Consider the following 13,471-nt stretch of genomic DNA (forward strand, 5'->3'; position numbering starts at 1 on the left):
TATTATAATTTGTCGTTATTATTGTTATCATTCCCATTTTGAGGTGATGGAGTTGCTTCCGGAGCCGGACTTGAACCACGACACCGTCCGCGGCTCGCTCCTTCGCTTCTTGCATCTTTGCTTCCTGATGGCCGCTGCAGTCCACGGAAGCAGAGATCCCACGGAGAAGAGAGCAGCGACGAGACAGTATGTTCTCAACGGGCCGCCGTAGCCCGGCCGGAGCCGGGCGGTGCTTCTTCCGCCAGGGCGCGAGCGACGCAGTGGGCGGGACCTCATGCTCCGCCCACTGTGCGTCGGTGCGTGGGTCCAGCCCCCCGCAAACCTCCGAGCGGCCAGTGATCTCACAGCCGGCTTCTCTTCAGCTTCAGCCTGCGCGCCGCCATCGCCGTCATGCTAGGCGCCACTCTTCGCCACTGCGCCGTAGCAGCGGCCGCGGCCGCCCGGGCCAGCCCTCGAGGCCTCCTGCACCCTGCCTTGGCCCCCGGCCCCGCCGCCGGTAAGCCCCCTGCTTGCCACCGCCCGCACCCGCGTGTCCTTGCGGTGACCTGGTCCCCCGCCGCCACGCGAGTGTAGGCTCGCCCCGCGGCCTAGCGGCTGCCCTAACAGCAAACGACCGAACCCAGTGACCGTGGGCCGCCCCCCCGGCCGCCTCGAAGTGTGGAGGACTCGAGGAGGCGCCCCCGGGGCCTCCTTCAGCATGACTTCCTGGTGTGGGCTTCGCGGATCGGTCAGGTGTGGACCTGCTGTGGGCTCCAAGGAGGGAGCGCAGCGCACCTCCCGCGTCCACCCGACTCCTTCGGTCCCTGGGCTGTGACCATACCCCGGTGCTGACCCTTGCGGCCGCCTGACTGGGAGTGTCCGCCGCCGGCCTCCAGAGCTTTGGCGAAGGTGACTTTGAGCCTCAGGCGCGCCGCTCAGTCTAGGGACCGGGATGGCCCCTCCGGGCACCTTGGCACCGCCGCCCTCATTGTCTTTCGAGAACACAATATGCCTCCATGTGGGACACAGTATGCTTTTTACCAGGCATTTCTCATTTGGCGTTTCGTGTTGTCTCCTTCACAGACCAGTTCCGTTCATTTTTAGAGACAGCTGTGCCACCTAATTCTACATTTACGATAAATCGACGTTTGTGGTTGTTTCCTGAGGTCTAAGAGAGAGCCTGAATGTTGATAGGTCATATCATAAGAATGTTACTGTTTCGAAAATGGGGTACTACAGACTTTACTTCGGGTTTGAAGCCTAATTGTTGAGAGTATGAGATGTGCTGCCGATTCCTGTCTTATTTTGCCTTCACCTTATATATGTGTTGCGGGTGACTTTGTGTCCAGCACTATAGTTTTAATTATTGTAACTGCATTTCGATCTTAGCTATGATGGTCGTGTATGCTACATTAAGCCCCAAGCGTGCATATTTAAACATAACGAACTCAGAAACTAAAAACTAATAAGGGTTAATCAGCTATTTTTAGTGTTTTAACTATACACTACAGGTCTTAAGGAATGTTTTACTTCATTCAATTTAGATCATTCAATTTAGACTATTTTCTATAATTTATCGTAGAACGGTAAGGCTGACATACACTTCAGAGACCATGGAGATCATCTTATTTTATGGAAGAGGAAATTTAAGCTCATCTTGGGAATCTTAACTCCTTAATTAGTGATAGAACCATTTTCTGGTTTTTAGCCATAGTAATTTTTGACCCATCCTGATGTTTGTCAGATTTTATGAGTTTTTGTTCGTTCTTTATCTAAATGCAAAAGTAGCAAATACTACTTAAATTTTTTCATATAGATACACTTTGGGGAGGTTTCTTATGACGGCTTCAAAAAAATTACAACATTTTATGGCAGGTTGAGGAAAAGGCAGAGGTTTTTGGCAAACTATAAATTAAGGAGGTTCTTTTTTTCTTAGTGAATTTGGACATAGTGGTTTTATCTCCTAGTTATTGTATCCCTGCTCCTTAGTAGAATCCATAACCAAAAAACTATTTTAGGTGTTTGTGCCCTAGACCTAAATATTTGCCACAAGGAGGCAGTATTGTCTACAGTTGTCAGTGACTTTCTAACTTTGTGACCTGTACCTTAGTGAACCTGGAGACTCTGTTGCCTCATCTCTAAAATTGGATTAGTATTAGGTAATTACGAGGTTTAATTTAGATAAAGTAACTCTTAATATCTTTCCTTGCACAAATGCTTGGTACATATTTGCTTTCTTATAGTGCATCTCACTTTTGCTTATTATAGGTTGGGGTTTTATCAGTATGAGACTGACGAGATTTTATGCAATTGAAAGGATTAAGGTTCTTGGATGAGGCAATCCAAGGTCAAATGAGAATATACTTGAAAGAGAACTATGGAGAAGTTAACTTGAGGGCCCTCGAGTTTGCTCTAGTTAAGTAGCAACACAAATTCTTATTTGGTCCATAAAGAAGCCTCCAACTTGAAACATTTCTTCTCCAATAACTGCCAAATTAGATAATTAAAATGTTTTAAATAATGGCTAGTTTCTCTAGTCAACCCTTAATAAGTTAAACAATCCTGGCTCCTACATCCTTACCCTGATAATTTGTGAAGCGTGGGAGTTTTCTGTTTCCTTTATTGTCTCAAGCAAGGAAAGCGGCTATGGAAGTAACACCCTTGGATGCGTTTACTGGGCACGTTTGTGTCTTTCCTCAATGCCAGATTTATTGAGTGGAACCTTCTCAGATAAACCAGTGAGGTTTCCACACGGGGTAGCACAACACACAGAGAAGAGAAGGAACATGGGATGTACAGAGTCTTAAGAAACAAAGTGAAGGGATGGAAGTCAGCATCTCCAGGATGAACTCTGTTTACTGGCCCCGCAGATTGTGCGTCAGTCCCAAGCCATCGGCTATGATGGGCACGTCAGACTCGTTGACTCTCAGCACACCTATTTGTGATGTTCTTGGCTTAGGCTTGAGCATCATTTGTCTAAGGTGTTATGCTTATATGGACCTTCCAAGGTGGAATTCTTATGCTTATCGGCCCCTACGTTAGGAGGCTTATTGGAGGCTTATCATGGCTGCTGTTTCTCTTGCTTTGGGCATTCTGGTCACATTCTAAGGCTGTTCCTATTATGTGCCAGTTGACGTTACTGTCATGGCTCCCATTGAATCCATTTTGTAAAGTCCAAAACATCCTCAGTTCTCCATGTTCTATACACTGGTGCAGGGCTGAATTATCACCTTCCGGCCTTTTCCACACCACTCCCTCATTTCTAGAGTCCAGCCTTTGGGCCCTAAGGTCCAAGCCTGCTCTTAAGCTTTGCACCTCCATAACCCTGCCTTTAAGCTTGTTCATTAGTTACTTCTTTCCCTTACTCTTAGAATCACCACCACCAAAATGTCCATTCTTTGGACTTTGTCCTAGCTGATTTGTTATTAAATGGAAAGCTATCTAATTAAACCAAAGAGAGTAATGAGCTCCCTAATTTTTCTAAATATGTTAGCTTTTTTTAATAGAGTGCTTAACTGAATGCCAAAAAATGGTATTAGAAATAGATTTTTATGTTTTATAAACTATATAATTGTCTTAACCAATGTACTGTATACTTGCAACTAATAAAATAAAATTTAAAAAAAAGAAATAGCTTTTTAGGTCCTAGAGGCTGTAGTAATATCCGTTTTTCATAATTGCTTCCCTTTTTTTGCTCTGGAACCTTCAGATTGTATGAAAGCACTGAGCAATTGTGTTCTAAAATAGTTTGCCTTACAAGCCTCAAAACTAGGTTGAAATGCTATGCTTAAGTTTGGTCAGTGTCAGGAAGGGAGAGAATGCCATTTAGTTTACCTAAAAATCAAAATGTTAAGCATATGGAGGGCATGTCCATAGCTATGAGAATAGATCCTACTTTTCATATTACTGGAATTAGGAATATAATTTAAACCATGTGGGAGAGTCTTTGTCCTCCTGGAAGGGATCTTTGTTCCTGGTGCATGCTTGATGTTCTAAATAGTTATTTCATATAAAGTAGTTTTGTTTGTTTGTTTGTTTGTTTTTGAAGACAACGAATTTGGGACTTCCAGAAGGAAGGTAAACAAATCATTGAAGGTGATCCATTGATCTCCTTGACTAGGATTTGTAGTTGCTGGTCATCTTTTTTCACAGAAAACAAACAAAGCTACTAGTCATCTAATGAAATACATGCCCAGAAGTGAGCAAAAGAATTGGTTATCATGAAATGATTTTCTGGGTAGTAGGAAATTTACATTTAATAATTACCTCTGGGTAGGGCATACATATATTTCCTTTTTCTTGAGTAAATATTTAGAAGTGAAATTACTGGGTAGTATGGTAGGTGTGTATTTAACTTGATAAGAAATTGCTAATCAGTCTTTCAAAGTGGTTGTACTATTTTACACTTGGACTTCAAGTATTCAGCTAAGGATAACTTTCTTTCATTTTTGAAAAAGGTAGCTTATAAATTTTTGTAACAGTGTGAGAGGGTTGTTATCGTCTATGCTTTCTGATATATTAAATGTGAATGATAGTCCTGTAAGAGTTATTAACTATTGTGTAGTTTTGATTAAATGTTTGCACTTAACAAATACATTTAAGTCTAGAGATCCATTCTTTTTTCTTGTCATAGAAATTAAAGAGTGTCCAATTCTAGCCCATTTATATAAATGTCCCACTTTATTCTGGACTCAGATTGTGGAGATAATTTATGTCTCTGGTAAGATTGGGACTTGTTCTTTGGCCCTCTGTGACTATTAGCAGGTATTTTGCTATAGGCTCAAGCAGTAATTTAAGTAAGAATCACCTTTGCTTGATCTAGCAGTGACAGCCCATCTCCAGAACTGGCCATTATTTCATCTTTTCATCTTTTTCTGTTTTCTTTTTTTCTTTGTACTTCTGCCAGTTATCATTGCATTAAGGATGCATAGGATATTTCTAACGTTTAAATTTCAGAGTATTTTTAGAGCCTAGAGGTTTCTGAGTAGTTTGGTTTTGTTTTTGTTTTTTTGAGTAAACTTTTAAAAACAACTAGAAATTATACCATGCTTGTCTAATTCATCTAATAGGAAATGCAAAATTTGAAGAATGTTTTATTTCTATAAAATATGATTTCCATAAATAGAAGGTCAGTTAAGACATTTTTAGATAAGGATTAATTTATAGCTACCATTTATTGAGTACCTGCCTACAAAGTGCTAAGCCCTAGGCAGTGTTACCTAGCTTTCATTTTTAATTGTCATCGTCTGGTAAGGTGGTATCCCTATTTTACAGATAAGGAAAATAAAACGAGTTAATTTTACCAGGGTCAGTGGGAGATTGAAGAGCCTAGATGTATCTGACCACTAGGCTCTGCTGCTTCCTAAAACCCAAAGGTAAAATTTCCTTCTGCCCCCTCTCCGATCAGACAGAAGCTATTTAAAAGAGTCCAGATTTTCTAACTCCCAATTCAGTGTCCATTTGACAGGCAGAAACTAAAAATGGAAAGGCTTTTTGTATGGTACTGCAAAGGGTATATTGATTGGGAGCAGAATGCTAAGTGTGTCTAGCTTCTTAGTAGTCTTATAAAGCAGTGTTTCTTTTATTGGATGTAAGTCAGAGGGCATGTTCCCCCTTAGAGGGTTTATCAAAATTTGTGGTGAAGGGGTTGTAGTTTGATAAAACAAATTTTAAATTACCATTGCTTTGTCAGGATGTGTAATTTATTTTGGAATATAATTTAATAGCGAGCATAAGATTTTTTTAATTTATCAAAAATATATCTTATAAATTCTCTTAAGAACTAGAATGAACATTATTTTAAATTAGGAGTTAATACTCTGCTTATTGTAAAAACTCAAACATCGTGGAAGTGTATAAAGAAACAAAGTCTTTCCTTCCAAAGATAACCAGTATTAAGATTTTCAAGCTATCATTGCATGCACATTAGGGGGAAAAAGCATAAACATAACATCTATAGCACTTTTTGTTCTACTTTTCTTTGCTTAATTTTTAAGATATTTTTTCATATCAATACATAATATTTGTTTTATTTGACCTGCTGAATAATTTTCCTACAGTGACATATAGTCGATTCAAAACCTAATGCATTGAATGTATTAAATAACACTGAACTATACACTTAAAAATGGTTAAGATGGTAAGTTTTATGTCATGCATATTTTAACACAATAAAAAAGAAAAAAACCTTATTGTAGTGATAGAATATGTCAAGTATTCTGTACATTGAAATTAAGAAAAGTTATGTGTGACCCAAGAGGAAAAAATGGACAAAAAAATATAAACAATTCATAGAAATAGACAAAATACATGAGAAGATGCTCAACATCTTGAGTAGTCATGGGGAAATCTTATTTTTATATTTAAAAAGTTGAAATGTTTTAAATTTAGAAAATCACTTTTAAAAATTATTCTTTCTTGATTGTAGCTATCCAGTCAGTTCGCTGCTACTCCCATGGGTCACATGAGACAGATGAGGAATTTGATGCTCGTTGGGTGACATACTTCAACAAGCCAGATATTGATGCCTGGGAATTGCGTAAAGGTAATTGGAACATAGAATAGAATTATGAACTGCTTTGTAGTCTTCCAGTACTTTGTTGAAGGCAACTATTTTGAAAATATGCATCATGTAAATTGGGTACTGTCATGCAACTTGCAGTTAGAAAGTTTTATAGCTACCTTAGTGTTTCCTGTAAAGCAGGATTTTAAAGCAGGCACAACTGACATTTTGGGCCAGTTAATTCTTTGTTGCAACGGTTGTCCTTTGCACTGTAGGATGTTTAGCAGCATCCCTGGCTTCTACCCACTAGGTGTCACCTTCCTCCCCTGCCAAATTGTAACAACCACATATGTTTCCTGGGGGACAAAATGCCTCTGTTTGAAACCACTGCTATAATGATAGGTCAAGGTGAGCAAGAGTTAACAGTTTTGTATCTTTTAGATAAGTTATGCAATTTGGTTCTTTTTCCATTTTGGTAATAGTTTAGATTTTTTTGTTATTTTTATTCTCAGTTATGATTTGTTTTGCCCTGACAGATCTTGTCCTATCTAAGTAAGCTAACTTGTTTTTCCTAAATTTGCAGATGCGCATTTAATATGAATAAGTAGTATTAATGATAACTAATCGAATAGTTAGACTAGTAAATAAAGTTTAGGCAATTTATCTTACACCAAGAGTTCAGTCTCTATGACTATATTCTGGCATTATAGTCACTAGTGTCTTTATTTAAATATTTTAAAATAAAAACAAGAAACCTGAGTGTTTCAAACTTCTCTGCAGGAATGTAATGACTCCATTTTGCTGCAACCAGGGAAATTCTTATTAAATAATCTTGAGAGGTAATGAAAAGAACAGCAATCTGCATTCATTCCTATTAAGAGAATCTTAAATTTTATGATGTGTCATTTGGTGCAGGGCTGAATGCAATCATGCCCAATCATTTTCTGGTTGAATGTTTGAGTCTGTGCATTCTCTGTATCTCCTTAATGCCCTCATTTGGGCATCATTAACTCCCCTTAAGCATTTCTCTGGTAGTTTTTAGATTACTTTCCAATCAAATCTGTATTAAAGCAACCAAAGAACATACGTTGTACTAAGAGTTAAAGATATGAGTTGGAAATAACCCTCTTGTTTGACAAGAAACCAGCAAATTATTATGAAAATAGTGTTTGCATTTAAGGAAACTCTTGAATTTTTTTCCCCCAATCTGCAGGCTACTACATAGATCCTTTCTTTCCACTAATTCATTGTGGAAGAAAGATCCGCTATGATCTTATCATCTAGAATTTGTTAAAGGTAGATTCTCTTGTTTTATAGAGAGAATAGAGGCCAGATAGGGTTCCAGGACTCAATTCCAGTGTATGTGTGGAGGCTTCCCCACACCAACAAACAAATCTGGACAGTAGCAGGGTGTCCAGGAATTCAACTCAATGTGGTATTATCTACCCTACCTGATAGGTAGTAGAATCAGATTCCACAGGTAAAGAGCCCAGTATCACAAGACCACCCTCCACTTCAGAAGCTGGTTGCAAGCCCAAGTTGTTTACCCATGATTCTGACCTACTGGCTACAAATCAGAGATTCCCACAACCCCCTCCTTGGGTTAGAACAGCTCGCAGAACTCAAGGAAACCTGTTTTATCATTAGATTACCAATTTATTACAAAGAATTTAAAAGGATTCAAAGCAACAGCCAGATGAAGAGGTACATAAAGCGAGGTCCCAAACCAAGGGGTTTCTGTCCTCATAGAGCTTGGGGCCCGGCACAGTGGCTTATGGAAGCATTCTAGTACTCCAGCATGGAAGCTCTCCTAAAAAGGACTGAGGAATTGTCCTTTGGGTTTTTATGGAAGCTTCATTATCTAGTTGTGATCGACTAAGTCCTTGGCCACTGGTTAGTAATTCAACCTGAAGTCCCTCCTTCCCTGGAAATCAAGGATGGGACTGAAAATTTTAATCCTCTAACCACAGGTTTGGCCCCTACTGGTAAACCAGCCCCTATTCTTTGGTGGGGTCCAAAAATTATTTCCTTAACACAATAGGAGATATTATTGTTGCTCTCATCACTTAGGAAATTCCAAGGGATTTGGAGCCTCTGTGCCAGAAACAGGGGCAAAGACCAAATATGTTTATTATAAATCACAATATCTCAAGGCCCAAAAAGACAAAATCACATGTCTGTGTTTCAATAAAAATATAGATAACTAAATTGTAGTTTGTGAGAATATCCCAGGTTTATATGACCCCTCTTTTTAATTTGACAGGGATGAACACACTTGTTGGCTATGATCTGGTTCCAGAACCCAAAATCATTGATGCTGCTTTGCGGGCATGCAGACGGTTAAATGATTTTGCTAGTGCTGTTCGCATTCTAGAAGTTGTTAAGGTCAGTGAAATAATGCTAAAGTTGTTCTTGAAGTGGATGGGCTCTTTATTAGATATCAGCATATTCTGTATTTTTGAATTTGTTAAAATACCTAAAATTAGTTCTTATATAGCTAGAGAGAGCAAGCACTGCAGTTAACAATCTTTCTGGAGTGCATTTTGGCAGAATTTATCCAGGACCTTAAAAGTTGTGTTTGATACCTTTTTGTTCAGCAATTCCATTTGAGAATTTATCTTAAGGAAATAATTAAGGCTATTTAACTACAATTAATCTTTGTTCTGTTTGTGATATGAAATTAGATGTAAATATTATAAATGGTTTCTTAAGATGAGACTTCCAGAAGAGGTTATTATTATATATCTCTTAATGTTGTAGAAATGTGTTTACCATTTAAACATATATATATTAAACATTTATAGTGTATTAACTGAAGAAAATTGTGAAACAATTTTTGTGCTATTACCCAATTTTATTAAAAATATATAGATGAAAATATAGGAAAATATAGTCTCCCTCTTGTTTGATTATAGTGTCTGGTTTTTCTGTAATGAGCAAATAAATGTAATGAGCATTTTAAACAAGATTGTATAATTAAATACAGCTAAGGAGACCTAGAATTTGTTAAAGGCAGAAGATTTAGCAGCCTGGCAGTGTCTTAGTTCATCTGACTTTTTAATATTTGTCCCTAGGCACCTTCGTGACAATATATAGGTATAATTATATGTTAATAGTGAAAGTCAAAACTCGCTTGCCCTGGAAATAAGTATTCTCTAAGATAGCTTTCCAAGAAAAGACGTGGTCTATAAAAAAGAAATTCATAGTTCAAGGTTATAAGAGGGAAATTGTGGCATTACTTTATCTACAGTGGCTAAGATAATTAAGGGTTCTGTAGGCTATCAATTCATTCAGCACCAGTAGTTAATTCAGTTAGGGTCTCAAATTGGAGACAAATTTAAAAACTTTTCCTGTGTTAACTTAATTATTCCTGTTGCCTGCTGAGCATGTTTAATTACCTTCATAGAATTCTGTCATCACCACCTTCTTTTCCAGTAACTCAAGCTTTAAATTTTTTTTTTCTGGGTCTAGTCTAATTGTCTTAGTCTCAAAGTGTCTTAAAAATTCACCTTGAATAATGCCCACATTGTTGCTCTCTATTAAACAAATATGTTGACTTAAAAGTAGGTGACTTGTATTCTCTGCTACTGTCTTCTGCATTTTCAAGTTTATTTTGTAAAAGAGACAGCATCTCAGAGAGCTAAATGTGAATATTTTCTTTACCATCAGGACAAAGCAGGACCTCATAAGGAAATCTACCCTTATGTCATCCAGGAACTTAGACCCACTTTAAATGAACTGGGAATCTCCACTCCAGAGGAACTGGGCCTTGACAAAGTGTAAACCCAATGGGTAAGCAGCATACCACTGAATAAGGCAGGAAAGAATCCAGGGAGGGGTGAGTAAGTGACATTTCAGTGTTCTCAGAGTAAGACATTTTAATGAGCTTGTTAGAGGCTGTGAACATAGAGATTTAGAGACTACCAATGATGATAACTTTACAAAGCTAGGAGTGTTATTTCTAGTTGTTATTATTATTCTTTTAGGGGTATAAAGGCAAGTAAAAGTCTCCTTAATTAAAAATCTATATCAAGCATAAAGAATAGCATAGAGAATAAATGTAACCACACCCAGATTTTCAGATATTATTTTGCCATATATGCTTTAAGTTCCCCGTCCCCACCAAGAAATGATTGGTTTCATATAGAATTGAAGCCCTCTGTGTACCCTTTCCTTATTCTAGCCCTTTAACCTCCAGCAAACTGAAGGTAATCAACTACATTCAAGGTGTTTATCATGCATGCTTTTATACATCTATTTGTTTTTAACAGCAGAGTTTTTTTAATTTGATGCTTTTGTTTCTGTGTGGCCAGCCGGGTTAGAATTTAATAGTCAAGTCAATATTCATTGATAATAAAAACTTATTTGATACCTTGTTCTCTGTGGAAAGATAGCAGGGAATAAAACTAGCCACAAGATTGTCTAGGTAGTGAGCAATGTGCAGAAAATCCTTTGTAAAACAAAATATATAAGTAGTAACTCATATTTTTATTTTATTTAACAAACATATACAGTATATATAATTCTTGATATGTGTCACACACTGTTTTAAGTGCTGTATAAATAATAACTCATTTAATTCTCAAACAGTCCTGTGAAGTAGTTATTATTATTATTATTCTCATTTTACTATTTACTGATGAGAAAACAGGCACCTTGTCTAAAGTCACATTTAAACCCAGGTAGTCTGGCTCCAGAGTTGATTATACTTACTATGCCACATGTCTTGTATAGGCATTTACTAAGGCCATACTTCTAATTCTCAGAGGTAAAAAAAAAAAAAATGGGGCTTAAATAAAGGTTTTGCTTCTGAAAAATAAGTTTATTTTTAGAAGGTGAAACTAAACTATATTATAAAAGTTTCAATAAAAGTGGACCCAAAATTATTTGAGGGACTATTATCAGATCCCTCACAAGATAAAGAACCAGTGAGCCTGGTTAGGATATCAGTAATAAATACTTATTTAAAACTCTTGGAACTCAAAGAATCCCTACATTCAGTCTTCCTGCTGACAGATTGAGCAGAAAATGCCTGAGGTTTTGTAATCCACTTTTGAGATCTCTTTAAAACTTGCTTTTTGGAGCAGAAGTCTTAATTTTATCTTTGTTTATCACCACTACCTCCCTGAAATCAGATAGCTCATTTTTGTAATAAATGGAAAGGTTTTTGTGTGTTATTAAACATTTCTGTGAGTACTTGGAGAAAACTAGATTTTCAAAATAGAGGATTTCCTAGTTAAATTCTTGAAGCTCTTGTCTGTGGTTCATATTTCATAATGAAGGAAATAGACATACAAGCAACCTCTTAAGAGGTGGTCTAAACACCTCTTAATTTTTATTTTATCAAGTATTAATCCAAGGAGTCTGGAAGATCTTTGTTATATAAGATATATTCTAGCTGCAATAACAGGTTTCTTTTAAAAAAAAATTTTAAGGGGCAACTCCCCAGCACTTTTCTGATTGGAAAAGAAGACTAACCCAGTAAGCACCAGGTGTATAAACAGCAAACCACAGAGCTAGTCCCCTGTGAGTTGACTGTAGGCAGGATTAAGTAAGAGCTACACAGACGCAGTGATTTCCTTCGGCTGTTGCTCTGAAGAAGGTTAGTTTTAGTAAGATTTCTGCCTTTTCTTATTTCCTGGCTAATTCTTCATGTTTTCTCTTACAGATGGGCTTCCCAAGGATTTACTGATTATGTTACTTGAGTAAACAATCACCTGGAAATACTGATGATAACATATTACCTTATTTGAACAAGTTTTCCTTTATTGAATACCAAACTATATAATAAATAAAAATGGCTTTAATAAAAATGACTTTGAACCGAAAATAGATATTGTTCCATGTGTTTGCATTTAAAAGCAGAAAATGAACTATAGTAGGTCCATTGGCTTCACGGTTTTATTGTCACTTTATGTGCTGAGAGGACTGCTTTAATTTTTTGGAAACCACCTGACATGAAAGTCAACTATATAAACATATTTGAATGCACTGGCTGGTAAATTAGCTAAAAGCTAAAATTCATTTATATCAAATTTCCTTGTTGACAGGGCCAGCAAGCACCCTGGGTGGGCTTAAGGGATTTGTTGTCAGGGGATCAAATTGTGTGCCTTCCCAAATCATATAAAGTTTAAAAGTGGTTATTGAAGTAATCTTGAGGATGTGCTGTGAGGTAACCAGCCCCTCTCTTAGTTCCCCTTTCCTTCCCTGCTGGTTCTTCCCTGGCAGTGCAGTATTAGCCTTTGACATCAAAGAATTTGCTATTGTAGATTTTGAGGCTTTCTGCTTAAAGAGCTGAATAAATGGGTTTACTTCTTGAAAGAATTAATAAACAACTCCTGTCTTATTTTAGAAGTCCCATAATACTGGAAACCAGCTGCTGGATAAAAGGGTTCCAGCTCTGAGTGACTTCTGCTATAACCAGTTCAGACTGCAGCATTTGAGGAATAGGATTAATATTAGGTTGAAATTTAGATTTCTCCCCTAAACCCATGTAAGGAAATGTTAGTAAAATTAGTTTTGGTGAGCTTTAATACAAATGACCTTTTATAAAAAGGTGATTCCCTACCAAAAAGCCCCCTCCTTTTTTAAGAAGTAGAAATGTGAAATAAACTAAAACAACCACACACATCTGTTTAATGGTTCTTAGGTTTGATCTTTTTGTGGGCCAGCCCTTTTCCCCTCATTCCATGTAGTATAACATCCTAGTCTCTGCTGCTCTGTTTTTTCTCCAGATTCTATAAATGTTGCTTCCCTGCCAAGGATGAATATCAACATCATCCTGTCCTTATAACCCTAGAGACTGGGGGGCAGGGAGAAGCGGTTAACAGAATAATCACATATGTAAAGAAGTCATGGCAGATTTTTAAAGTTCTGTGAACAAACATATTGGTACTGTGAGAGAATGTTTAAGTTCAAGTCTAAAGGATCGGGCCTGTTTGTTTATACAGGGCTTTAGCTAAAAGGTAATTTCAATTATTGTATGTCATG

The 13,471-nt window shown here is 37.5% G+C and overlaps 1 protein-coding gene across 2 annotated transcripts; it reads left to right on the forward strand.

Annotated features, from left to right (window-relative positions):
* Positions 1-307: 307 nt before the first annotated feature.
* On the forward strand, positions 308-12,311 carry COX5A (cytochrome c oxidase subunit 5A). Of its 2 annotated transcripts, none has more exons than XR_005651453.1 (5): positions 308-496; positions 6,407-6,523; positions 8,745-8,866; positions 10,151-10,319; positions 12,150-12,311. XR_005651453.1 is itself a non-coding variant. In XM_039856456.1 (5 exons), the coding sequence occupies exons 1-4, from the start codon at positions 391-393 to the stop codon at positions 10,262-10,264; spliced, it is 459 nt and encodes a 152-aa protein (XP_039712390.1). In that variant the 5' UTR covers positions 309-390; the 3' UTR covers positions 10,265-10,273; positions 12,150-12,311. The 2 variants fall into 2 exon arrangements, 1 of the variants encoding a protein (XP_039712390.1); XM_039856456.1 differs by having other exon boundaries at positions 309-496; positions 10,151-10,273.
* Positions 12,312-13,471: the final 1,160 nt, after the last annotated feature.

Source organism: Pteropus medius, unplaced genomic scaffold (genome assembly GCF_902729225.1).
Source record: "Pteropus medius unplaced genomic scaffold, Ma_sr-lr_union100, whole genome shotgun sequence".
NCBI lineage: Eukaryota > Metazoa > Chordata > Mammalia > Chiroptera > Pteropodidae > Pteropus > Pteropus medius.